Genomic DNA, 27641 nt, shown 5'->3' on the forward strand with positions numbered 1-27641 from the left:
GTGTGAGGGGAGGGAGCTGCCACCTCTCTCCCCCCATACATTTCCCCAAGGCTAGGCAGGGAATGTCAAGGGGTGATGCCTCCTTCCCACCCCATTATCCATATCTCCCAAAGGCCAAGCTGGGTGGGGAAGGCCACAAGGGGTGTTTCTTTCCCACCCACCCCACCTCCTAAAGGGCAAGCCATGCAGGGAAGGTTGTGGGGTGAACTCCCAAAGTCCTAGCCAGGGGCCAGTCATAAGTCCCAGCCAGAGTGGGTAGGCGCACTTCCTGACCCACCCCCCTATCACTCAGCCACAGAAGCTCCGTCTTGGAGGGGCTGAGTTTCAGGCGACTCTGCTCTAACCATCCAGCAACGGCTTCCAAACATCTGGCGAATGGTTCTGGGGGGGGAGCCAGATGGCTGTATATGAGGAGATAGAGCTGGGTGTCATCAGTATATTGATGACAGTCCAGCCCAAAACTCCATACCAACTGCAAGAGGGAGTATAAAGATGTTAAAGAGTGTGGCGGAGAGTACTGTGCCCTGAGGAGCCCCACAAGAGAGTTGATAATGACCCAACAGCTCATCCCCCACTGCAACCCTCCGCGTCTGGTTGTGGAGAAAGGAGTGTATCCAGCCAAGGGCTGTGCCCTGTATCACCATCCCGGCAAGGCGGTAGACCAGCAGTTCATGGTCAACCATATCAAAAATGGCTGACAGATCTAACAGAACAAGCAAGGCCAACAGGCCTTGATCCAGCTGGTGACAAAGGTCATCCATCAAGGCGACCAGTACCATCTCCAAGCCTAACTGGCATTGGGTCGAGTGCCAAAGTTTCCTCCAAGAACGCCGGGAGCTGGTCCACCGTGGCCCTTTCAACCACTTTACTGGGCGGTAGCTGGTCAGGTTCTGTGGGTTCTTAAGGAGAGGGCAAACCACGGCATTTAGCAGCTCAGGGAACTAGCCACTACCCTGGGAGAGATCTACGATGTCCCTGAACTCCTTTGAGGAGCCAGGGTGGGCAAACATATTCACTTTGGATAAAGAGAGCTGCCTGAAGCACCTCCAAAGGTAGATAACAGTCCTCCAGTTCATTTACTTTATCAACCATGGCCGGAAGACAACCGTGACAACCATTGTCACGGCAGAGTGACAAGACCTTATCCGCAAAATAGCTCGCTAATGTTTCACAGCCAAGATCCAATTGACTAAAATTTTGATGCTCTTCCTCCAGGGCAGTGAGTGACCAAACTACCCTAAACCAGGGCCTGGAGACCAAACTGTATGAGGAAAGGCTGAGGGACTTGGGAATGGTTATCCTGAAGAAGAGGCGGTTGAGAGGGGTCATGATTGCTCTCTTTAAGCATTTGAAAGATTGTCAGATGAGGACTGGGAGCAGTTCCTGTTGGCAGCAGATGATAGGGCCCTCACTAATGGCTTTAAACTATTTTCACAGACTTGTTCAACAGTGGAATCTGCTGCCTGAGGTTGTGAGCTCTCCCTCAATGGTGACTGGACACGTACTTACAGCGGATGCTTTAGGTTGATCCTGCATTGAGCAGGAGGTTGGACTGGATGCTATTTTTCTATCATGTATGAAATTTAAATTTGTTTTTTTATTTTTAAAGTTAGTTCCAATTTTTTGAGGGAAATTCTCAGAAAACATATGCACAAATAATATCCATACACAGGGCAATTTATGATTATAATACAATATATTCTGGATTAAAATAGAGTATTTTAATAGAAGTATTTGTGCTGCATGTTATATGGCACTAGTGTTTTTAAATGTATCTTTTCAGTCAAAGTAATGAACAATTTTCCCACAAAAAGCGTGCCTAGGTTTCTATTCCATGCTATTTTACTGTATGTTTTTATTAGTAAGGGTTGGTGTGCAGTTTGGGGCAGCTCTCTTCCTCTGTCTCTCTCTCCCTCTGTCACAGCAGGGGCGGCTCTCTGTGTTTCTGTGAGCAGCTTGGGGCAGTTCTCTCTGTGTCTCTTTTTGCCTCCTTCACAGCAGGAGCGAGACGAGGGAATGAGGGCTCATGTTCGGTCTGGGAGAGCTCTGTCTCTGGCATATCTGAGAGGAACATGGCTAGCATCCAGGGAGGGATGGCGGAAGGTGTAGGGGCAGGGCTAATCAGGATACAGCCAGTAAACCCTGATTGGCCCTATTCCAGCTTGGACAGCCAGACACGTTCCATCCCCTAGGCTGTTTCACAAATATATAGAGGAACCATGGATAAGGATTGTACAAATTCATCCTATTCTTGGTTTTTTCATGGCCATGTTCCTCCAAAAGTCAGAGGGCTGTACTATCTAAAGGCCTGACTGGTGTACTGATTGCAGCATGAGTTTTTCTGCTTCAACAAATGATTGATACAGGTAATATATCAGGTTCTTACCTGTGGAAGTTCATGTCATCATAACATAATTTTTAATATCTTCAGATGCGTAGCCATGTTGATCTGAAGCAGCACAGCCTGGTGCCATTGGACTCAAACTTTGTTTTTGATTTTTAATGTACTGCAAATCTGTTACGGACTTGGATACTCTGGTGGAAAGATTCTTCATACATACAGTGACCGAATGATTAAACGACATTAGGAGTGCATTGTTTTTCTGGGAACTCATGTAATATCTCAGGTTAGTACAGTGGCCTGTCCAGATCTAGAACAAGTAATATTGATGTCACTGAAGCACAGAGATTACATTTGCACCACTATTAGCATAACCATCTGTTGAATTACAATTCAAGTGATCTTGTTACATCCTTATAACAGAGGACATGACTTTGAGTCACACAGTATTGGAAAAACAGACTCAGTTTGCAAAATATTACTTCTTTTATACCATTCACAGTCTTTCCCAAAGAGCTTTGAGCTTTCATTGTCTACTGCTTACAAGGATTCTCCCCTTGTGGAATGGAAGCTTTACAACAAGGACACCTTATAACATAGCCAAAGAGAACAAAATAAAATCAAGCTGGTACAGGTAAGACCTTGTAACACTGGTGTTAACAGTTTTAGCTATTATAGCACATTGTACAGCAAGCACACATAATAAATACAACATAAATGTCTATACATGCCATATGGGTAGCATTAATAGTTCTGTTCTGTGTTAAAACAGTGTTTATTTGGTACCTGAAATCATTAGTATATTGTCCGGTTGATTGATTTCTGTGGTGCTTTGTTGCAAGAGAGCACTTTTTAGATATCACAGATTCTTCCTCATCTTGAAGAGAATCCCATAGGCAGTTTTGTCATGTGTAATCATGAGACAAGATGGCAGTAGTACAATATAGGTTGCCTTAGCAAGATATATTTGTAGTCAAGTCAAAGAGCTGTTCTATTGATTGGCATCTTGCCCCTGTGTTCCAACAAAGTGGTGAGTTTAAAATGAAAGGAGGCGGATTTACTGTAAAGATGAGAAAAATGCCACAGCTGTGTGCAGTTCAACAATGTCTAGGATGCAAAATTAAGACTAATATGGACATGTTCGGTCGAGATGCTTTAGGTATTTTGTAGAAATAATTAGGTGGGACTGTGATCTATTTTTCCCCAAAACTTAGTTTTCTTACTTAACTTAATCTGGGGGCAAGAAACAAGCCCCAAATATCCCTTTGTTTAAACCAAATACTAAATTTGTATTACATTGTGGAGAATATATTTCACAATTCAATCTATAGTTTCTTTCATGAGGCCTTTTCAGGACTGAGATTAAAACGTTTTTGAGGAAATGCCATCATAAACTACTATTAAATCAGTGATTATGCAAATAGAATATCTATTGCCCAGTCAAGAAAAAAATGTAACATTCAGAATTATTAAATTTGCAGTAGCAACATAGAAGTTGGAGAATGTTCATAGAAGTAGATGTTAAAACTTTCCAAGAAATCCATTTGTATGAATATGTCTTGCTAAAGGCCCCCTGAAGGAAATTACTTTAGTTTTACTGTTATTTATGACTTACTAATAACCATTTAATTAAACAAAGCAAGACCTTGCTTCTTGTTTCATTTACACAAAAGATTAATTAGATGATACGAAAATCACCACGAAAATTTGACAAGTCCAAAGGCAATTTAGAATATTTTAAACATCAGAATGTGTCACTTAAACACTACAGTTCCAAATGCAGTTTTGAACACTTACCCTGTGAATGAGGCCAGCATTAGTGACTTACAAGATCTCAGTGTGTATCTATAACTGAAAAACCCATCAAGATGTGTCATATGGTGCTCTCCTTTTGACTACTGTCGTCTGGGTCAGTACAGAATTGTTGCAGTAGACTAGACCTGAGTTTCTTTTTTTCCACTTTCTTTTAATGTAAAAAGGAGAGGTAGATCTTGGATGAAGGACTCGTCAGCTAATCTAGGATTAAAAATAGGGAATTCCTAGCTCTCAGTATGTCAGTGTAAGGATCCATAATGAAAAATCTATCAACTAAAGTAGAAAAAATCAGTGAGAGGCTAAGAAAGAGTGGAAGAGGCTGCAAAATTTAGACTAGAATTTGGTGTGTGTGTGTGTGGGGGGATGGTTCTAGGTAGTTTAAAAATGTGCTGGAGAGAATTAGAACAATCAAATGGCTAGGTGCTTGAAGGACATCTATAGCCTGATCCTTTCTCTGTGGCCTGCTGATCGTGTAGCACTAAAACAAGTTTCACTGTGTAAGAAGCTTAAGGGAAAGGAGTCAAGCAGTTAAAACAGTCTGCAATTAGAAGTTACTCAGTGCAAGTACGAGTGCAATGGCAATTAGAAGTTAGGACAGAGTATTTTCCTCATTAGCTCCTACCTTGTAGAACCACTGGCATTAGCATCAGCCCATCTTGCTAACCTTTAGGATGTCTGGTAAATGTTCCTACTTAGGCATTTGAATATATTGCTTCAAAACTACTTTTATAGTTTATTGTAATTATATTTTGTTTAAACATAGTTTCATATGGTTAGTTTATTGGAACTCCCTGCATTCTCACTTCCCCTCCATTGTAATATGTTGTTGATGTGGAACATTTATTGGTGTGCTCCCTCAAAAGGAAATGTAGACGGACATGACGTCCGTTATCCCACCTTAGGGAGAAAGCCACTAGGTGGACCGTAACAAGAATACCTTGAGAGTGAATACAATGAATATATTAATACCACATTGTGGAGGACTCATAATTACCACTGAGGAAAGAACTGAAAGTTGAAAGATCATCATTTTGGCTGAGTCCAGGTGGAAATTATAATAAAGAGAGAACAGAGACTCTTATAATTTGAATATTATTTGATTAAGCCATTGGAGAGTTTCTTTTTTTTCTCGTATGTTATTGGGATCGTCCACTTTCTTCCTGCAGCACTAGATGGACGGCGGCAGCAGCGGTGGTGTCAGAGCAGTGAGGCGCTCTCATTGCTCTGGCGTTGCCACCACTGCCTGTCTTCCGAGGCCGCACCTGCCCTCTGCAGAGCAAGAGAAGCCTTGGAAGACTGGTGGGGGTGGCAGCAGCTTGTTCCACCAATGGAAGGCTCTCTAAGCCAGAGACTTACCGTGTGAATTGACCAGTGGTTAAAATGAGTCTCGCTAGATTTGAAACAAATCCATTCCTTTTCTTACACAACCCAATTAGGGATGAATGTTTGCAAGACTCCTGTGGACTCCCTTCACAGGATGGGTTAGCCCACCTACCATTACTATGTGTTAAACAGAAATAATCTCGAACAACACATGCTGTATTCCCATGTAATTGCATATTCTAGAAGTGGGAACTGTAATTGTAGACAAGCTGCCATTCAGTTGGTTGCCCACACTTACTGTTTTTCTTACTAATGGACCATGGATAAACTTCCAAGAAATCCCAGGATCACCTGGAATAAAATTTGAAATACACTTCCTTAGGAGGGTTTTACAGATTGCTCAGGATGCCTTTGCTGTTTCTCTTTCAAGCCCTGAAAACTCTCAAGGCTTCTATAATTAGCTGAGAGGCATAGTTAAGATGCAGAAGAATTAATTTACCACCAGAGTCAAGTACATAAACAGGCCTCTTATGCTTGATGCAGCCAATGAAGTGTGAATGTACATGACTTCCCCTTAGTCACAAGCATTGGGTAGATGAATATGCTGTGAAATTGTACAGGAGTGGTGTTCCCCTTCACACAACTTGGGGACACTAGAGAGCTGAAAGCATTGGATGTAGCTCAGATAAATTCCCTTTACAGCCATTATGTGCTTTCAAGAGAAAGAAACACTATAGCTAGCTATTGAGCCGAGAAATGGATTAGCCTGTTGGTTAACGGCAATAGCCACAGAGGAATCTTTACAGTAAGAAATATCTGGACAGTAAAAATGCTATTCTCTGTCCAAGGAATTTAAAACACTACTGAGATTAAACAGATTAGTAGGGTTTGGGGGTTTGCTTGAGATCTATGAGTAAGCTCTCTCTGTGTGCTGTGAACATTAAATGCAGCTGTTGTCCTGCAAAGTTAGCATTTGATTAGCCCAAGGGTTTAAATAATCTTTACTGTATACACCAAGGGAACAAGAGTTCCCATTATTTTAGTATCCAGAAATTAACATTTTAAATGATTTGCAAACTGGTAGGCACGGAAGGCTTCAGATTTTAGAATTATAGGTGGGCAGGAAGAACCTGAGGTGAGCCCTCCAAACCCAGGTGTTGAATAAGAAAGCTATGCATAGCTGCAAGCTGTACGGGAGTTCCAGTCCCTTTAGTAGCTGTACGCAGAGGATTTTTTGGTTGGTGCAGGCTCCCGAGCCTGGTTTTTTCAAAGCAGATTTTAAATATGACCAAGTCTGTTAAGCAGCATGTTAAAATGGTACACCACCCTCTTCTGCCCAACTGACTTGGTGGCTCTTTTCTTCTTCTAACTTAGCTTGTCAAGGCTTAAAGTGAACACACCTTTCTATTGACATGTAAGCAGTAGTATTGCCAGCTGGTCCAGACAAAAGTGTTCTGTCCTTTAATAGAGGCCAAAAGGGATGTTGCTGACCTTATTCCAGTAGGCAGTTGAAGGGCTTGTGTGAAATAGAGCAGGGGTAGTCAACCTGTGGTCCTCCAGATGTTCATGGACTACAATTCCCATGAGCTCCTGCCAGGGGAATGCTGGCAGGGGTTCATGGGAATTGTAGTCCATGGACATCTGGAGGACCACAGATTGACTACCCCTGCTCTATTTCACACAAAAAAAACCCTTCAACTGCCCACTTGCACAATTACACTTGTCCTGGCCTGTTGGCAGCTTGCACAAGCATGCTTTCCTTTCAGAGACCACGCTGGTACTTCCTTCACACCTGCCAATGGACTGAGGCTCTTATTCATTGCCTGTCTCCTTATATTGCTGTCAAAGTCAGAGCCACTGCCACAGTGGTTCTACCACCCTACATGGAGTACCTGTTGACCTCATCTAAATCTTTCCCCAAGACCTCAGGCTTTTTGATACGTGGATCACATAATTCTAAAATAGCAACATTTCTAATGAAAGAAAAAAGTTGGTTTTGGCATTCCTCAAAAGCAAGAGGGCTTCAAAATCCACCAAGTTCTCCCACATAAAATTCCGTCTGGAGGATTTTTTTTTCAAGATTGCAATCACATCTCCACTTCAAGTGTACTGCTAGGACAGGAAGCACAGGAGCAGCTTAAGGAAGTTACTATTTATTTAAGAAGGGTGTTTATTATAAGAAGGTTAGCACTTCTAAAGAACTTCATATCTAATATCCAATATATATATATATTTCAATTGCTAACAATAAAGAGACATGATACATGTGGATGAGAAGGCTGTAGAAGGTTGGGGGAGTTTTAGTAGTGACTGTTTTAAAAAAACATTTTAAAGAAGGTAGGCTGCTGGTCTCCGTATCATCTGCCTACAGAACAAGGTCTTCCATCTTTCAATCTGTGCAACAAAAGTAGGTCAAGGGAATTGCACAGAAATGTGAAAGCAAATCTCCACCCCCTCCCCTTTATATTATACACACAGCTATGTCACCCTCTTCACATTAAGCCCCTAAAGGCTTTCGGAAGCAACACAATGACCATAACATTCAGCTGCAAATGAACAAAGGCACATCTGGCTCTGCCAGTTCCTAGCTGCCACAAGACCATTTCTCCTCTTAATGTAACATGCTGTTCTCCCAGCTAATCCTCAGTGGCATATCCTACAAAATCCTCACAAAGCCTTACTTAATATTTACTTCCTTTAATAAAGAGGCCAAAAGGATGCATGTTCTCTGTGACTCCAGAAGACATAATCAAATAGCCCTACCATGTGAAGGGAGGCGTGAAATGTTACCCAGAGAATGGGCTGTGAACAAAATATAGTTCTTTATTTCTCCATTTTTTAAAGGAGGCTGCAATGTGACCACAAGAAATAATTTGGTGTTGTCTCAGATTTTAATGCAAAGCTCAAATTGGCCTCTAAAGGAATTTTAGCTGATCCATAGTTGACAACATGAAGGCATGTGGAAGATGACATTGTCAGGAGCCCAGTTTAGGGTCAGCAGGTATGGTCTTAAACCCAGCATCTTCTCCAAGTGGTCTTCTTTTAAAAACTAGCTGATGGCTATGATGTACAATAGAATCACCAGTCACATGGCTTTATTATCATCTAAAATACCATTGAAGTCTCCAGGTAGAATAAAAACAGTGTTTTTACATGATAAGACTTAGATCACATTTGAGCCTCTCCTATATTATTTGTATACATCTAATTGTTGGTACAGATAAAAGTTTGTAAGGCAAACAAATGTGCTAAATAAAGATATTCTGTGCCACCAGGTTTCTGATTATCTAAACATTTTGTAAAAAAAAAATGAAACAGAACTATATGGCACTGAACTCTTGGCAGCATTCAAGATTATTTTTATGAGCTTCCTTTATCATTATTCCAAATGCCTATGGTTCCAGTGAAAACTGCAGTGCAAGAACAGAGTTCTGTTAGTTGCTTGTAGTCCAGAACCAAGTAATAAAGCACTTCCACAAGCAAAACCATTTTGATTCCTCCAAGGCCATAAAACGTAATGGTCTGTTCTTAAATGGCTTGAGACTTACTAGCAAATGGGCAAGTAATTTTATGGACAATCCATTCAGAGGACAGAGACGATAACTTTCACACATCCAAGGGCAAAACCATCTGTGGCTTCCTTGACAAGGTATGCTTATATTTTGCTATAATAATGGGAACTAGAATTACTCGTTATTAAACACAAGCCTGATTATGCTGTCAGGGAACCAAAAGACTGACTAGAATGACAGCAGCAAACAGGGGGATGTTTCCTGGAGGCTTGCTCAAATGGTATACTTTATTCTGAATGCTAACTTCATTAACTTATGCAAAGAAATAATGTGATCAGGAATATAGAGAAGGGAAAGAAGGAAGGGGGAAAGAAGAGGCTTGAGAAACTCAGCGGAACAAGAGAATCCTGTCCTTAATTTCCAGAAGCACCATCGACATTCTTTTTTCTATCTTGAACTTTTATCAGATATGGAATCTATATGGTTTTCATATAGAATGAAAGGCCCATTCTTCCTTCCCATAACTTACCCCATACCGAATCGGAGCTAGGGATGCCAGCCTCCAAGGGGAAACCAGGGATCCCCTGGAATTACGGCTCATCTCCAGACTACATAAATCAATTACTCTGGAGAAAATGGATGTGTTGGAGGGTAGAGTCTATGGCACTGCACCCCATTGAGGTTCCTGTCCTCCCCAGGCTCCATCCCCAAATTGCCTGAAGTTTCTCAATGTGGATCTGGCAATCCTACCTGCCCATCCCCACACTGAGCTCAGAATAACAAGATAATTACAACCATGTGGATTGCTGATCATAACACTGAAACACAGTATTTCAAAAAGTTTAGGTTAGCAAAGAGGTAGATCTTTTGGACCAAAATACTGGTAGTTTCCCCAGGGTTTTCTTTTACCCTGGAAGGTGGCGTTTAGACTACCCCCACAATTTACTGTTCAAGGTTTACTAAAGCTTCATAGGAAACAAGCTTCATGTTGTAATACTTAAGAATATTTACTTGAAAGTAAGCCCCATGGATCTTAGTGATACGTAACATGGTTGGGATTGGGCTGCCAGTTCTATTTGAGAATCTGATGTGGTCATGCTATCAATTCAGCTTTCATTACACCGGTACTGACTGTGATCTGACTGCTTTTAGAAATAATGGTTTTCTTCCCCTGTGTGTGTGTGATGTATAACAGATGCAGCTATCTGATTCAACCTTTATTCGGGATGTCTCCATGACAAAGTTAGGCATCCCATCTTGAAGAATGCCAGAACTCTGACAGCCAAACAAGGGTAGATGTACCACTGCTAAGGGAGAGGTCATGGTGGGGCTGGAGTGATTTTCGGGAGAGAAATTTCAAACATGCCCTTCTGATTCTTGATCTAGGATTGCTATTTTATCTGTCCTAGCTGTTAAAAGAGACCTTGTTGTTCGTTAGTAGCACCACAAATATAAAAAAAATCTCCTACCAGAGGCAGTCACTTCATGATAACTGATGGCAGCATTAACAACTATGGTAGGCCTGTCTGCTGGGGCAAGAGACCCTCCTGGGGGGAGTTTCCTGCAAGGGCAAGGGACAGGAATTCCCCGTGTTTTACAAAAGTGCTTTCCTTTAAATGAATTAGGGTTTCAGCCTGATTGGTCCTTAACTGACCTGGCCACATATTTATTGAACCTGCTCCCGTTTTATTTATATACCACCCTCCTAGCAGTTTGGGGGCAGTGTACAACAGTAGTCCATTCATTATTATACAACAATAAAATAAGAACATTAATTTAAAAACTTTAAAACGTTAAACGCGTAATATGAAAAGTTTCACACATCAGTGCAACCATGTGATTTCTTTTGGGTGTAAACTGTCAGTAATAATTCTCTGTGGGGAGCCCCCTATTGATGTTACTAGATCAGTGGCCCCAACCAAAAATTTGGTGGAAGAACTCTGTCTTGCAGGCCCTGTGGAACAGAGTCAGCTCTGACTGGCCTTTGAACTCCTCTGGAATCTCATTCCACCAAATGGGGGTCAGGACTGAAAAAGACCTGGTCCTAGTTGAGGCCAGATGCACTTCCTTGGGCCGGGCATTACCAACCAGAGCATGAATGCGGAGGAATTTGCAGAGCACGGGACCAATATGGAATTTGCAGAGCATGGTGCTCTTTGGAGCAGTGGTCCCCAATCTTTTTATCACCGGGGACCGGTCAACGCTTGACAATTTTACTGAGGCCGGGGGAGGGGGTAGTCTTTTGACAAGGGACGTTGCCACCACTGCCTGAGGCCCTGTTCCACTTGCTTTCCCACTGGTGCCCCTGACTTCCTGCTGCCTGCTGTGGGCGCTGCCATCAGCAGCTGCGCAGTGCCAAGCCGAGGGGGAGCTCCAGTCATGGCGGCCACTGGAGAGCACCAAAGGTGAGCTAGCGGCAGAGTGTCAGGGCAGCCCCTAAGGCAGCAGCCTGGGAGGAGGACAAGGAGGAGCTGCGGCCCGGTACTGACTGATCTATGGACTGATACCGGTCCCCGGACCAGGGGTTGGGGACCACTGCTTTGGAGAACATAGGCAGAGAGGTGGTCCCTTAGGTACACCAGATCCAGACTGTGGATGGCCTTAAAGGTAAGAACCAACACTGTAAACTTGATCCAGAATTAAATTGGAAGCCAGTGCAGCTGCCAAAGGATGGGACCAATATGGGCTCTCCAAGGAGTTCCCATGAGGACCTAGGAAGCTGCATTCTGGACTAGGTCAAGGATAAGGATAGGCCTATGTAGAACAAGTTACAGAAGTCTAGTCTACAGGTGACCATCACATGGATCACAGTGGCTGGGGGTCTGGGGCCAGGTTGGGGGTTAGTAGCTTGGCTTGGCAAAGTTGGAAGAATGCCAGCCATGCTATTCTCATGACCAGTGCCTCCATCGTAAGGGAGGCATCCAGAATCACACCAAAATTCCTGGCTTTATAGACGGCTTAAGCTGAACACCATCAAAGCAGGGTAAATATACTTCCTCCCTTGACCTTTTCCTATTCAGCCACATGACCTTTGTTTTTGAAGGACTGAATTTCAGGTGACTCTCCTTAATGTGTCTCATCACTGCTTCCAGGCAGCTGGCAAATTACTCTGGGGGCAAATCCAAGTGGTCATACATCAGGAATTCTTTTATGTTGGATTTTAAGAAATTATGGTTACCTGTACTCTAAATCTGATGTTTAATCAGTAATTGCTATTGGATACAAATAAGCCATAAAATGATCAACATATGATTGCAAACTTCTGGCAGACAAATGATGGTTGAAAGAAATTGTACTATAGTTTTTTTTCAACCTGACAGAAGATCAGGACTAGGCTAAGGCAGAAAGGCTGAGTTTGAATCCCATCCAAGGTGAATCACTCTCACTCATATGACAGTTACTTAACTGACAAAAGCATCTCAAATTTATAACAAAATTAAACCATTGGTGGCAGCAATTGAAAGCTTTTTCTTTTCTAATGTTTCTAAATGTTTAATATGAAAATTATTCTGCAGCTCCCATATGGAGCCTCAGTATGGATCCTCCAAGCCAGTGAAAATTTCGACCATCCTCTTTGCCACTGTGACACATTACAGGGCCCCCAAGATATGTCGTTGGGGTAACTTTAAGGTTAGGACTGGACCAGGAGTCTATCAAAGCCAAAGCATGGCTGCAAACATCCAGACATAGATTAAAGGTTATCGTTCAACAAAGGAGGGATAGCCTGCTTAATGAGCTCAACCAAGATCAGCTTTACTCTCACTGAATGCAAGAATTAGAGAAGAAGCTACTTAGCCTCTATCTAGCAAAGGATGATTCATTAAGACTTTGAAAAAGTGAAATCTCCATTAATTATTAAGAAATATATAAAAGACCTAGGTTATACCAGCTCAATCACACAAGTTTGAAGAGTATATCTTTACCCAGTTCTTTGGCATCCTTCCATCCCCAATTATCCTAGCTTATATTAGAAATTTGACAGTCTCTCACTATTTTAGAGCATTTATATTTGCACGGCTAAACACTGCTCCTTCAGCAGTCTTGTATGAGAGGTATTCTAACTGGCCTTATTCAGATAAGCTTTGTCAATGCAGTTTGAAAATGGTTAACTCCCTATCTCATATGATATTAAAACTCCTATCATGACTTACAAATTACTCCTACTTTAACTAAATTACCTTTGACCACAATAAAAAAATAGTCCCCTATTTGTTGGTGGTAAAGACCCAAAGATGATGCTGTCTGTGGCCAAGTATCTCTCCACCATATTTTCCTTACAGAAATAATGGTTGCTTATTTGCTGTTCGAGAAAGTTACTAGAAATTCATATTCATTTTTTTGACAATATACATCCTATCAAAGGAAGATCTTTAAATAAATGAGAAAATAATTAAATCAGAGACCTTACGATGGGGATAGAAACTGGGCAGAATGTATCATCTCTGTCAAACAATGATTAAGGATTTCATTACAGGTACTAAGAGCCTTTTCTCTCCCTAATGGCCTGCCATAAACTTTCTGCATTGATTTAAGCTATGCAAGTTTCCAATCCTAACTCTGAAGATAATATTTCATTAACAGATATGTAAGATAATGGATACTTCACTTCTCTTGCCTTTATGCATAAACACTGCCTTATGCCCATGTGGATTTTGAGTTTTGGTGCAAAATGGATGATATTTTGCCTAGTCGAAAGCACATATAGCTGAACTTTCAAAGCACTTACAGCTTAAGAGGTCGGGAGTTTCCAAGTCTCTGTTATCCTAGCTTGGTAACTTTTCTGAATGCAAACCTGTGTCTAGGTCTGACTGAGGCAGGAGATCAGGAGGCTACCTAGTGTTTTATCAGCCCTTTTAAAAAAATCGATTTCAAATATTGGAAATGAAGCACATAAAATACTAGACCACGTATATATATTGGAAAATCTGTGAAGAGTTCTTTTATCTCAGATTCACTCTAGTTGATTTGCCCATGGGGATTCTCGCAAGGCATGATCACAGTATGTGCAAGCCTGTGCACACCCATGAGTGCTTCTGGTTAGCAATACATATTAACTTCTCCTTTTGCGTAATACCTTTAAAAGGCTGTCCTTTTGTGGCTGAGAAGCAAAGCTACGCCAGGAACCAATCCATCTCATGCATAACCATTCCATTAAGAGAAGGGCCAAGGAGCTGACTTGCTATGGACTGCTGCCTTCTGTGAAGAAGCAAGAAGGAGATCAGTGGACCATTGCAGAGGTCTTTTAAATGCTTGTCTGGAGGTCTCCATTGAGCAGTGTTCTTTGGGTTTCTGTGGCTTCATTTAACCTGGATTTATCCTGCTTGCTGTCACTCCTGTCTGTTTCATCCATGCCACTTACTTTCATCAAGCAGAGAACATTCTGGAAGCTCTTCTTGAAGTTATCAGACAAGAAGGCATAGAGGATAGGGTTAGCACAACTATTTGCATAGGTGAGGCCCACTACAAAATCAAACATGCCCTTGAGAACTGGTGTGGGTACAATTAAGACAGAAACTGAGTAGACATTAAAGATGTAGAAGGGCAGCCAGCAAAAGATGAAAACAGCAACCACAATGGAGACCATCCTGGTAACCTTCTTCTCTGACCTCTTCCTCTTAGAGGAGCCCACTCTGATACCAGAGGATTTGACCTTGATGATAATGAATAGGTAACAAAGGCAGATGATAGTAAGGGGCACTAGGAAGCCGAGAATAAAAGCATAGATTATGAAACCAGCATACCAAGCACCAGACTCATCTGGCCAGATTATGGTACAGCTACTGCTCCCATGATTATGGGCCACTCCAGCATATATCATGATGGGCATGATGACTAGAAGGGAAATACCCCATACAGCTACATTGACCATCTTTGCGGTTGTTGGCCGCCTCCACTTGGCAGATTTTATGGGATGCACGACAGCGAGGTACCTGTCAATACTCATTACTGTGAGGCAGAAGATGCTGGTGAACTGATTGATCCCATCCACTGTCATGACAATTCGACAAATATCTTTCCCGAAGGGCCAGTGAACTAGAGCCACTTGCATTGCTAAAAAAGGCAATCCCAACATGAACAGTTCATCAGCTATCGCTAAATTGAGAATGTAGATGTTGGTAATTGTTTTCATCTTGGCATAGCGGAGAATGACATAGATGACAAGGGTATTACCACACAGTCCCACAATGCAAACCACAAAGTAGAGGAAGGTGAGGATGGCATTACTGGTTAGATCATAGTGGTGGCCTGTGATGTTTATGGAGGCATTAGTGGCAGGAGTCTCTGGGGAGAAGTTGTCAAATGGAGAGGTTGATGGAAACCAGAACACTGTGGTGTTGAGCAACTCATACTTCAGGTCCATGGTGCAATTGGTGTTCCTGATTGCCAGGCAAATGCTTCAGGCAGAGACAGTGGTCATGTCAGTTGCCTCAGGGTCCGCCCAAATAAGTGGGAAAATCTAAAATCCAAACAGAATAAAGGAATAAATCTTAGCTCTTCATTTAATCAAAAAGACGGAATAGTATGTAACATACATTTCAATGTATAAGTCAGTTTTCTCTAATAGAAACCAGTTCTCCTCACCAGACACCTCCTCCAATATGCTTTAATTTTTCTTACTTTAAACAGATCAGTCATCATGGATAGAATTTCTTAGAGTATACTGACGGTGGGTGAGACCAATAGTTTCAGGAGACCCCACAAGACAAGGTGTGGATTGAGGCATCTTTATGTTAATCTCTGGCTAGTGACTAAGAAAAAAGGGACAAACAGTCCAGCCCTGTGGCTACTTATACAGGCCAACAACCAGGTCTGAGCACTAACGTAAGGAGATGGCTTTGTCCTGGGGAAAAATTTGCCCTGGGTGTCCTCAGCCATTACCAAAGCTATCCATATTTGGCATGTATAAAATGTTTTGGAGGACTATCTAAACAATTTGTCTACATATATACATTATCTCATTAATCTTTACAATAGTTCTGTATGGCAGGTTAGTATTACCATTGATGGTGTTTGAAGGCTACACTTGTGCTAAGAAGCTCTATCTTAACGACTCCCACCCCTTGCAGCCTTAAGAGGTAGATTAGGCTGGGGGAAAAGACTGACATAAGGTCACCAAGTGATCTTCATGGCTCTCCACAGTGTTAGTCTAATATATATTACATGGTGTAATATGTAACTAGTACTTGATGTTATGTGCAGCAAACACCACCTGTACTTTACATGCATGCAATACTTAGACCAGCCAGTACAATGCTTCCTATTGGCTGACTAAACCTATTAGCATTTTCTACCCACATTGTAATCACAGTTCATATAAACAAGGACTAGAATATTCAGTCTTTCTGAACAGAAGGTTCCTAATATTTTTTTTTTACCTTTTTTGTAGTAAAACTGTTCCAGATTACTGAGCTTTAGTTCCTCTCAGCACGTTTTCTAACTATATTATATAACTAGGGGCAAAGCCCGTTGTCTCCAAGAATACAACAGGCGCTAGAGCTTGGCAGTGGGAAGAGGAAGGGGAGGAGTTGTCCAGTCTGTAAGGGCATGGGGTTGTCATGTGTGGGAGGTTGTGGTGGCATGGTGGCAAATGAGGCCATGGGTGTGGAGACATGGGTGTCAAGAACCTGTGGTGTGGAATGTTCGTTGATTGTGGGAGAGGACTGACCTTTGGGAATTGTGGCATAGTGGTTACAGATGAGCTTTCCAGAGCCATGTCCTCAGATATGTGAAGGGAAAATCAGACTGGAGACTCTTCTTAGGGGAAGATTACATGGCAACCAATTCCCCCCAGTTCTGCGTCATTTCCTTGTGTGAATTAGGCCACATTCACCGAAATGCCCACGGATTTTTGTACCCTATTGCTTACTACCCAAAGGAGTCTCAAATCAGTTTACAAACACCTTTTCCATTTGTCTCTCCACAATAGTCAACCTGTGAGGTATGTGGGGTTGTGAGAGAACTGAGAGAACTGGGAATGGGCCGCAGTGACCCAGCAGGCCTCAGGTGTCTCAAAGCATTTTCCAATCGTCTTCCCCTTCTCTCCCCATAGCAGACTCCCCATGAGGGAGGTGGGGTAGCAAGCCTCACAGGGAAGCTGGCAACCCTAAGAGGAAGACTGTCTGTGCACAGCAGTCTTGACCTTAGTAAGGTTTTTAATACTGTTTTTTTATTTGCCAGGCGAAGGTTATTTGCCAGTTACTATTTCAGTGACGATGTGTCTCCAGACATTTACTTGTTCTCTATTTAGTTTCAGGCTGTAAATATGTATTTAGATCTTCCTGCACTTTCCAGACTCACAGGACTGATGCTGGTCTGCCTGTCTGCACCCCAGAATACAAACAGTTGCTGATAAGGGCTGGCCATAGCCCATAGCCCAGGAGGGACATTCCTGCACCACTCCCTACCAACTGCAGGCAAAAATGGCTCATTTGAAGGCTGGACTCTGAGGCATTGTATGATTTTGAAGTCCCACCTCCAAACCTCCAGGAATATTTCCAACCCAGGGGTAGCCAACCTACAGGTGTGGCCTGGAGAGCTCCTGGAATTACAGCTCACCTGCAGAGTATAAAGATCAGCTCCCCAGGCAGAAAGGGCTACTTTGGACAGGGTTGTGGTAGAGAAGAAACATTTAAGGCTTCCCACACAGGTTGTTGTTGAATTGAAAGACTGGAGGCCTACTGCACAGGGTTGTTGTGCAGATGAAACAGGAGACAAAAGAGCCTGCTTCCTCTGCAGAATAACGCTATGCAGTGGCCTCAAATCTGCAGAGAGTTGCAAAGAAGAAAGACACATGGCTTGACAGTGTCTAACCCCCAGCCAGAGCAGTATTTTAAGTGAGAAGGGGCTTTTCTGTGGCCTCCCTGTCAGGCAACTGTTTGGCAGAAGGGGAAAGTCCTTCAAAAGGAAGGCCCCCGCCTCAAAAGGAAGGCCCTCAGTCTCCCCTGAGTTGTTCTTGGAAAGGCCTCCTTCCCTCAGTCAGGGGCTCTCGGAGGCTCCTTCGCAGCAGGCCTGAAGGGGGTGGGGGAGCATTCTGCAGCCTCCTGCCAGCTCTGTCAGGGTTCTGAGGCAATTTGCAGTTGGACATGACAATTAGGACAGCCTTGGGGCGAAAAGGGCTGGCACAGCCTGTCCAAGCCTCTGTTATCACCCCCCCCCCCTTGGCAGCCCTACTGACCTCCTCTCCCTTTGGTGGTCAGGAGCAGACTGGCAGCCAGACTGGACTGGGTGAATGGAATTTTGGTCTGTCCTGGTGAGGGGCCAATAGGAAGGCACTTTGGCTGCTTGGCCCTGGATGGACACTCGGAGGGCCCAATCAGGAGCCGCTTCACGGCTCCTGATTGGGCCCTCTGAGTTTTTATCCTGGACAGGGCCCGCCCTAACTCCTCCCCAGGTGGCCTTACTCTTTTATTTAATAGGACCCTGTCCTATTTAAAGATAGGACCCTGTCCTATTTAAAGATGTTGAATCCAGAATTGTTGGCAGAGTTTAAATATGCAAAGAGGTACAAACTGGGATGTTTAAAAAATATAACAGTTTTATTGTGAAAAAGAAACAACTATGTATAGAAAGAGAGGGGAGAGAGTTTTACAGTCAGACATTTTGTTCTGTTTGTTCTGGAGGCACGCAGGGAGGAAGCATGCTCAAAGGAGCAGGAGGTTTCTAACTGAGCCAAGCAGGACAGAGGAGGAGATTTCAAAAATGCAGGAAGTTCCTCAACTAAAATATGATAACTATCCATCTCTCTTGATGCCCCCTGTGGGATATTCTCCATATCCTCTTGAATCATGCATACTATAGATCTTGCATATTCCAACAAGAATTACATCTAGGTTTACTGATTTACTTAAGGGACCAGTGATATTCTGTATATTACTTTATATTTATTTTCCAGTAACCTCATATAGGGCTTTTCTGCACATATTTTGCTTCATTTTATCCTCTTGATTTCTGCATGCAGTTTTGTGCCTTTAGTTTTCGCTTCATCTGCGTGTGTTTGGTCTTCAGAGGTGGGATTTCTTGACTGATCTTCTTTCTGGAAGCTGATTTTAAGTTGCCTTTTTCTTTGTGCATAGTGTCTCTGTTAATTTTATTTGTCCCACTCACTTTTTGATTACTGGACTCTCATCATCATCAAACTGCTCCGTTTCTCTATCTCCCCACCCTGAAGATGAGTGATTTGTTTACAAAAATAACACTAAAATATTTTTACACCAAGAATATTATTGTAGTGATAGACTGAGCAGGTTCTCCGAATTCTCAGCTTTTATTTTTATGGATGCCTTTTCCCCTGGATCTCTGTGAGAGAAGCTGCAGAAAATGCAGAAAGAGGTCAGATGAGCAGAAGAACTGTGCCCAAAATAATTCCAATCCTTGTGGATTGAGTGCCAAGAATATTAGGAGAAAGTTGAGTCTGCAGAAAAGCCCATTTTTCATTTCTCTTTAGGGTAGCAGTAATATATTGAAATTATATTTTTTAGGAATGTTTTCGTCTCTAAATGTCATCTTTCTTGGGTGGCATGTAGATCTAATTTAGAATATAATCATTCTTTTCTTCTGTTACTTTGCTTTAATCAAAATAATTATTAGTCTTTAAGACAAGGGGCCACAGTTCAACATGACATTAACTGCGTTGAAATCAGTAGGTCATGTAGTAATTTATTCAATATAGTTTGTGTTCATATCTAGAATATCATGGTTTTTGCTATATATTTCAGGACACTTTAAATAGGAAGATGCATTCCAGACTTCAAAGTTTGGGAAAGTCTGTCCTGAAAGGAAACCTTGTTGCATTTTCTAGAAAAATTCTAACATTTGCCAAAACAACACTTCCTCACCAGCCATTTTAAAACTGGATACACTATTTTTTCCAACCATATTGGTCCTAATCTCTAAAAGCAGTCATTCACTCTTGTGTCTACAAAGTACTCCTATTTCCGGCTAGTATTAGATGTCTTAATTAGAGCACAAAGCAATTATTTTCTCTCTCTGACACACCAGTCTCTAATGGATATGAACTTGCATCTACAGTTCTTTGTCTCCTCTGGTAAATCACATCAAATGGGACTTTGTAACAAGAAAAAATGTGGCACATGAGTAAACATGGGACGACTCTTTGATCCGTCCTATATTAAACACATTATTCTGTTGCTTAGGCTAAAACCAGAGGATGGTCTGGGATGTTGACAGAATGGTTAAAGAAATTAATACGTGATGGACATTGGTATCAACAGGGTCAAGTGGAACCAAAGGTAAGAGGCTTCAGGTGCCAATGCCCGAAGCTCAGGCAAGAACTTGAGCCTCTCATAGAGACAGAGAGGTAGTATTTAGTAGGCATTACAGAGACTTGGTGGAATGATTCCCATGACTGGGATGCAGTACTGGATGGATATGTGTTCTTAAAAACAAACAAACAGAAAAGGTCAAAGAGGAGGTGGTGTGGTGCTGTATGTGCAGAGGGGTCTTGTCTATCAAGAAATACTAGAGGAGAAGAGTGACACTCCAGTGGAAATTATCTGGGTGAGGATAAGGTAGGGAAAAGCAAAGAGTATAGTGTTGACGTCTGATACAGACTGCCTGACCAGGGTGGGGACATGGATGCTGCCCTCCAGGAGCTTGACAGAATATCCAGGCAACAAGATCTTGTAATGAATTATAATTATTTCAATTTCCCAATGTGTGCTGTATCCTGCAACATGCTACTTACTACTTCCTAACTGCTCAGATCCAATTATCCAATGGTGGAATAACCTACAAGAGGCTTTACCAAACTCGACTTAATACTAACCAACAGACAAGAGATAGTGGATGGGATGAAGGAGGTGGAGACCCTCGGGGGAAGTGATCATGACCTCCTAGAATTCCTTTTGTGATGGAGGGGGGGGGTCAAAGAAGTTCGTAGTCAGACATGTATGTTAAACTTTTGTAGGGCAGACTTTAATAAACTCAGAAACATGATGAAAGTCATTCTGTGGACAAGAATGCTGGAAGATTAAAGGAGCAAGTGATGGGTGGGCTCTCCTTAAACAAGAGCTATTGCATCCTTAAGCCATGACTATTCCAGCAAGATGGAAACATGGTAATGGATCCAGGAAGCCTTTTTTTGGATGAGCAGAGACCTTCAGAAGGAGCAAAGTAAGAAAAAGGAAATATTCAAGAAATGGAGGGAAGGACAGACCACTAAAGAAGAGCATCTGTAGGTTATTAGGCACTATATGTCAGCCATCAGAGAGAGCAAGGGAGTTCCCTGAGCCTGGTCATGGAAGCCCACTATAACAAGAAATATTTCTTCAGATATGTGAGTACATGCAGTAGGCTTACTGAAGAAAGCAGAAAAGCTCAGTACCTATTTTGCCTGTTTTTCCCCAGAAGAATATAGACATATCTAGGGATGGTAGTAGTCAAGGTATAGTATCTGGGTAGTATCTGGGTAGTGGGTTGACTTGGAACAGAGATGTTGTCAGGAGACAACTGACTGTATTGATGAGTTCAAATCCCCCAGGCTGGATGGTGTGCCCCAAAGAGTGCTCAAAAGAACTTTCTGGATAGCTTGTGGAACCTTTGTCCACCATCCTTGACCTCTTGGAGGAATGGAAATGTGCCAGGAGACTGGAGAAGAACAAATGTCATCCCAATCTTCCAAAAAGTGGGGAGAGATGATCTAAGAAATTATAGGCCAGTGTGTCTGACTTCAGTGGCAGGGAGGAAAATGGAACAGATTTTAAAGGGGGTGATCTGCAAATATCTGAAGGATCAAGGGAAGTCAGCACAGATTTGTCTCCAACAGATCTTGCCAGACCAATATATTTTCTTTCTTTTACCAAGTAATTAGCTTACTAGATCGTCGAAAGTCAGCTCCTGTTGTTTATGTTTATTTAGAATCATAGAAATAGAGTTGGAAGGGGCCATACAGGCCATCTAGTCCAACCCCCTGCTCAACGCAGGATTAGCCCTAAGCATCCTAAAGCTATTTATTTCAGTAACGGTTTTGACAAGGTTCCCCATGATGTTCTGCTGGGTAAACAGGAGAATTGCAGACTGAATTTTTGCATGATTAGGTGCATAGGGAACTGGTTAGACACCAACCCAAAGAGTAGTTGGCAATGGTGTTTTGCTGGATTGGAGGTAGGCAATCAATGGGGTGCCACAGGGTTAATTCCTGGGTCCCGTACTTTTCCATATTTTTATCAATGATCAGGATAAGGGGGCGGAGGGCCTACTAATTAAATCTGCAGATTACACCAAACTGGGAGGAGTAGCAAACACCCTAGAAGATACAGAAAAAGTTCAACAAGATCTGAACATGTTGAAAAAGTAGGCAAATGAAATGCAATTCAGTAAAGAGTTCTACATCTTGCTTACAAAAATGACAAACATGCATACTGGATGTTAGGTACACTTCTGGGTAGCAGTGAAAGGGAAGAAGATCTTGGGGTACTTGTGGACTGTAAGCTAAATGTAACTAGAGAGTGTGATCCGGCCATAAAAAAGGGTGAATGCAGTCTTGGGCTGTATCAACAAAGGTATCACATCAAAATAGCAAGATTTCATAGTCCCACTGTATATTGCCATGGTCAGACCACACCTGGAGTACTGTGTACAGTTCTGGAGGCCTCACTTCAAAAAGTATGTGGACAAAATTGAGAGTGTGCAAAGGAGAGTGATGAGGTTGATCCAGGGCCAGGGTGACAAGCCCTCTGAGGAAAGGCTTAGGGACCTGGGAATGTTCAAGCTGGAGAAGAAGGGGTTGAGAGGTTGACATAATTGCTTTCTTTGTATTTGAAAGGTTGTCACTTGGAGGAGGGCATGGAATGGTTCCTGTTAGCAGCAGAGGATAGGACCTGCAGTAATGGCTTTAAACTACACATAGAACGATACTGAATAGATATCAGGAAGAAAAAAATCATAGTGAGAGTAGTTCAGACGTGGAATAGGTTGCTTATTGAGATAGTGAGCTCCTCCTCAGTGGTGGTCTTTAAGCAGCAGCTGGACAGATACTTATCATGGATGCTTTAGGCTGATCTTGCATTGAGCAGGGGGTTGGACTAGATGATCTGTATGGCCTCTTCCAACTCTGATTCTATGATTCTACATGCTGCAAATTACAGTTTATCCATACACTCAACGGATGGCCTTTGGTATGTCATATGGTTTCATTTCCCCCATTTAAAACAATATATAGGGATTTATTGGGTGGAAATGGCACTCAAATATTTTGAAGAAGAAACAACTGGCGCAGAAGGAAAATAATTAATAATTGAACGACCCCTATTCATTCAATGTACATCTTGGTTGGGAGAATTAACTTTCAGGCTCTTTTGGTTTTTTTCCCATATGGGAATGAAATGAAAAGAATGTGAAAGTCCTGACAAAATTGCACACAAAATATGTACTATGGTTCAATTATTAAAGATCCTTTTCCTTCTGCACCAATTGTTTCTTCCTCATTCTGCCTTGGTGTGGCCCCCTTTTTTCTTCAGTGAAATATTTTGCACATGAAAGAAGAAGAGTTGGTTCTTATATGCCGCTTTTCTCTACCCTAAGGAGTCTCAAAACAGCTTACTCTATTGCAAGTGCCTTCCCTGCTTCTCCCCATAACAGTCACCTTGTGAGATAGGTGGGGCTGAGAGAGCTCTTAACCCCTACACTCAGCTGGCTCTCAAAGTAGTATAGAGGTGAGAAACCCATAAGGACAGCTGCTGATGCTAATTGTAGAGAATGATGTACTGGAAGAGAGTAAATAATGTCTTTATTCATATTCATAAAATATCTGCTTTCAAGTGCAGATATCACTTTATATATGTAATCTCAGTACAACTACCCAATAGAGTAGGATAGTACTCTATTGCAAGTGCAAGCTTAAAGGGTTAGAAATAGCATCTTACATGGACACCCAGCAAGCTCACGATCGATAGTTAATCTGAACCAGAGACATTCCTATTTCACAGCTCCTTCTCTTAGCAAATACACAAGCTGTCAGCTGCTAGGAAGCTGAGCTGAACAAGATGGCGGCAGCTTGGGAAGCAGAATGGATATGACATGTTCAGAAAGAGGGTGGGGAATTCCCACTTTTATTTTAACTTGTTTTTAATATGTCATCCTACAGATTGTTCCAAAATATCCCACTACACTTAATGGGCAAGTTAGACACATCAGCAAACTCCCACCAACTGAGAAGCAGAAGCTACAAAGGCATTCCTTCTACAGGTCTTGAAAACCAGGAAGAAGAAAAGAGCCCCAAAACAAAGATCTTAGACATACCATGGAGTTTTCTTTTTTTGGGGGGGGGGGGGAGGTGAAGTCCTACCCTGCGTATGTTTACTCAGCAGTAAGTCTTGCTGCTTTTAATGGTTAATAGTGGGCTCCTGTTGTACCTGGAATAGTTTTTTTTAAAGTACACAATATTTTGATAGGCTGTTACCAATTCATATTCTGTAAATATATTTAAAATGACCCTTAAACATGCAACTGTATTTTTGTGATCTGAATGGGATACACTGCCAAGTAAATACACAATAAAAGTATATCATGACATCCAGTTCTTAAGCATGGTTAAGTATATCACCCTGAGTTCCATTTGATTTATTCATGGGGATGTGTGCTTAGGATTGTAACCTTAATGTTGTTGTTTTGCTAAAGCTAAATAAAGATGTAAAATTTTGAGAATCCCCCACCCCATGGGGGAGAGGGTACGGTGGGGAATTAGTGAGAAAATTTACACAATACTTTCTTATCAAATCTAAACTTATTTTACTATTTTAACATATACAGTGACATATAAATTCTACTATTTGGCATATCTGTAACATTCTGAAATATAAATGCCCTTGTTCTCTACACTCAAAATTGTAAATAAGCCCAGTGTTAAAGAAAGAGAACCTTAACACATGTATCATTTTTTTCCCCATCTGAAAAGCAGGGGTTGGGGGAGAGTTGAAAATGAAGCAAAATTCATAGGAAACAAAGGAAATGTGTTATTTATAAGAAACATCATCATACAGTCAAATTAAGAATTAACAGCACATTTGAATATCAGGCTAAACTATAACACTGAACTCTTCATTAATGTATCCTACAGTATATTAACTGTGGATAAAATTAGGCACATATTGTTTTATATCTTCCTCAGGAATAATTGTTCTCTAGCGTTGTAGACAATCGTCCTTGCAGACTTCTTCATAGTGAACAAAACATTCGATAAGAGAACTCGTTTCATAGTCTATTCAGTGCTCGACCAAATCCTTTTTATCCCCTCTTCGTCTACCGGGTCTTCTGCTGTTCCTTCGTATTTCTAGCTATGCCGTGTGAGTTAAGCATTTTAGCTTCTAATAAGGGGGGGGGGGGACCCTGACAGTAACACCTGGATTTCCAGGATGCACATCTCCGGGCAGAAGTTTTTGGAGGAGCCCTTTGACTGCCGATCCAGGCTGGCTAGTCAGGCTTCCTTCCTTTCTCTTAAAGCTAAGTCGCCACCTGTAGCTCTCCTCCTAATGCTCCCCCCCCCACCCCCCTTCTAGGCAACATCCCCCAACACATCAGGTACACAAGAAGCTGCGGTTGCTGACAATTTCTGGCCCTATTATCCCCCCCCCCATTATTATTATTTAGTGTACACACCTAATACGTACGCGTTGAGATGGACAGTCAAGGAAGCCCAAAGGATCTCCTACCGCGGACTGCCAGACACTCAGGCTCCCCTTGAAGCGGAGAGGGAGCCGGACCAGCGCGCGTTGCGTCTCTCAGTGGCCGTCGCTGCTCCGGGGTCTGCGCCGGAGGACCGGGGAGCGCTTGCAAGCAGATTCCGCGCTCGCACACAGATGGAGCTCAAGGCACGGGAACTCGGGCAAAGTGCTTCCCGATGGACCAACCGGTGAGCGGATCCGGAGAGGAGCTCGTCTCTCGAGCTACTCCTCCCAGCAATTAATTGTCCCCGTCGCTCGTCACACGGCTGCGCCGCACCAGGTCTGCAGTGCAATCGGGGATAGTGAAGAGGCAGCCCTCACGGAAACGGGGCTCGAAAAGGGGGAGGGCGACGTCTGTAGTTAAAAGAGATCGATGAGTCCAGAGACAGACAGAGACTGTGTGGGAAGCTTCTTTTAGGGTAGGTGGATGGAAGACGGGGCAGGATTCCAGCTGGCCAAGGGACAAATCCACAGGCGTCCCGGTCCGAGACACTTTCAGGCAATAATCAACAGAGGTCGCAGCAATTAGGACATGCACCTTTCCAAGCACGTGGCTCGATGTTGCCACAGGACGTAGCTGGTTTTAGAAGAGACTAGAGTAGGTGCCACCCACAGATGGCCGGCAAGGCAACCCTGATCTCCCTAGATACCAAACCAGAGGTTAAAAGAGGCAGAAGGAATGCACCTCAGTTGCTACAGGACTTGCCAGTGGGCTGGATGGGAGACAGCAGCAGCCCTCTGTCCAACACCTTCTGGTAAAGGCGATCTAAATACTAGCTTCAATGAGTAGCCGTGTTGGTCTGAAGTAGCACAATAATCTTTGTTGGTCTTAAAGGTGCTACTGGACTCTGATTTTATTGTAAATGCTAGCTGTTGACCACAGGACTAAACAGTGTATTTGCAGTCTACAAGAAACTGTTTGGGAGAAGCTGTAAAATACAGCATTTACTTTCTGAAAAAGATGTGTTACTTGACCTCTTTCCATTTCATGAGAAGAGGGGGAAGATATTGTATGGAACACACTTAATGGCATTTTATCAGATTGGAGGGAGGTAAGCAGTGAGGTGCCACAGGGCTTGGTACTGGGTCCAGTACTTGTTGACATTTTTGTGATTATTGGGATGAGGGGTGGAGGGCCTAATTGTAACATTTGCAGATAACACCAAATTGGGAGGAGTAGCAAATACCTGAGAAGAAGATCTGAACATGCTAGAAAAGCAGACAAATGAGAACAAGATGCAATTTAATAAGGAGAAGTGTTCTATATCTGGGTCACAAAAATGGGAAGCATGCATACTGGATGGGAGATGCACTTCTGGGTAGCCATGTATGTGGGCAAGATAGTGGGGCAGTTGTGGAATAATTTGAGAAGGCTGTGTGATTCACTGATAAAGAAGGCAAATGCAGCCTTGGGCTGCTTCAACAGAGACATCACATCCAAATTGCAAGACATCATAGTCCCGCTGTATACTGCAATTGGTCAGACCCTGCCTGGAGTAGTGTGTGCAGTTCTGGAGGCCTCAGTTCAAAAAGGATGGGGACAATATGGAGAGGGTACAGAGAAGAGCAATGAGGATGATCCAGGGCCCGGGGACCAGTCACTCTGATGAAAGGCTGGGAGACTAGAGAATGTTCAACCCGGAGGTTGAGAGGGGACATAACTGCTCTCATACAATCATGCAGTTGGAAGGGTCATCTAGTCCAACCCCCTGCACAATGCAGGACACTCACAACCTATCGCTCATCCACTGTAACCTGCCATATCCTTGAATCTTCACAGAATCAGCCTCTCTGTCAGATGGCATACAGCCTCAGTTTAAAAAGCTCCAAAGATGGAGAACCCACCACCACCTCTTGAGGAAGCCTGTACCACTGAGAAACCGCTCTGTCAGGAACTTCTTCCTGATGTTTAGACGGAATTTCTTTTGAATTAATTTCATCCTATTGGATCTGGTACATCCCTCCGGGGCA

General features: G+C 42.7%; 3 protein-coding genes across 6 annotated transcripts in view; 1 reads left to right on the forward strand and 2 right to left on the reverse strand.

Moving 5' to 3' along the window:
- The window catches only part of COG1 (component of oligomeric golgi complex 1), a 35051-nt gene extending 20864 nt beyond the window's left edge, over nt 1–14187 (reverse strand). The window contains exon 1 of the mRNA XM_077328304.1: nt 14066–14187. Within this exon, the coding sequence (XP_077184419.1) occupies nt 14066–14143 (78 nt within the window). The 5' untranslated portion in view covers nt 14144–14187. The remainder of the gene's footprint in view (nt 1–14065) is intronic.
- Nucleotides 2695–27641, reverse strand: part of SSTR2 (somatostatin receptor 2) — a 35752-nt gene continuing 10805 nt past the window's right edge. The window contains exons 2-3 of one of the 4 annotated variants that reach the window (XR_013229499.1): nt 14066–15448; nt 2695–5830 (exon numbers count right to left, since the gene is read on the reverse strand). Coding sequence is in view for 3 of the 4 variants with exons in the window: in XM_077328309.1 (XP_077184424.1) it covers nt 14234–15352 (1119 nt within the window). In the remaining variant the exon portion in view is untranslated. Of the gene's footprint in view, nt 15449–25605; nt 26025–27641 lie in introns of all 4 variants that reach the window. The other 3 variants (XM_077328309.1, XM_077328308.1, XM_077328306.1) reach the window with 3 other exon arrangements.
- The window catches only part of SLC39A11 (solute carrier family 39 member 11), a 402448-nt gene continuing 401074 nt past the window's right edge, over nt 26268–27641 (forward strand). The window contains exon 1 of the mRNA XM_077328331.1: nt 26268–26425. The gene's annotated coding sequence lies outside the window, so the exon portion shown is untranslated. The remainder of the gene's footprint in view (nt 26426–27641) is intronic.

This window comes from Paroedura picta, chromosome 3, assembly GCF_049243985.1.
Source record: "Paroedura picta isolate Pp20150507F chromosome 3, Ppicta_v3.0, whole genome shotgun sequence".
Taxonomy (NCBI): Eukaryota; Metazoa; Chordata; class Lepidosauria; order Squamata; family Gekkonidae; genus Paroedura; species Paroedura picta.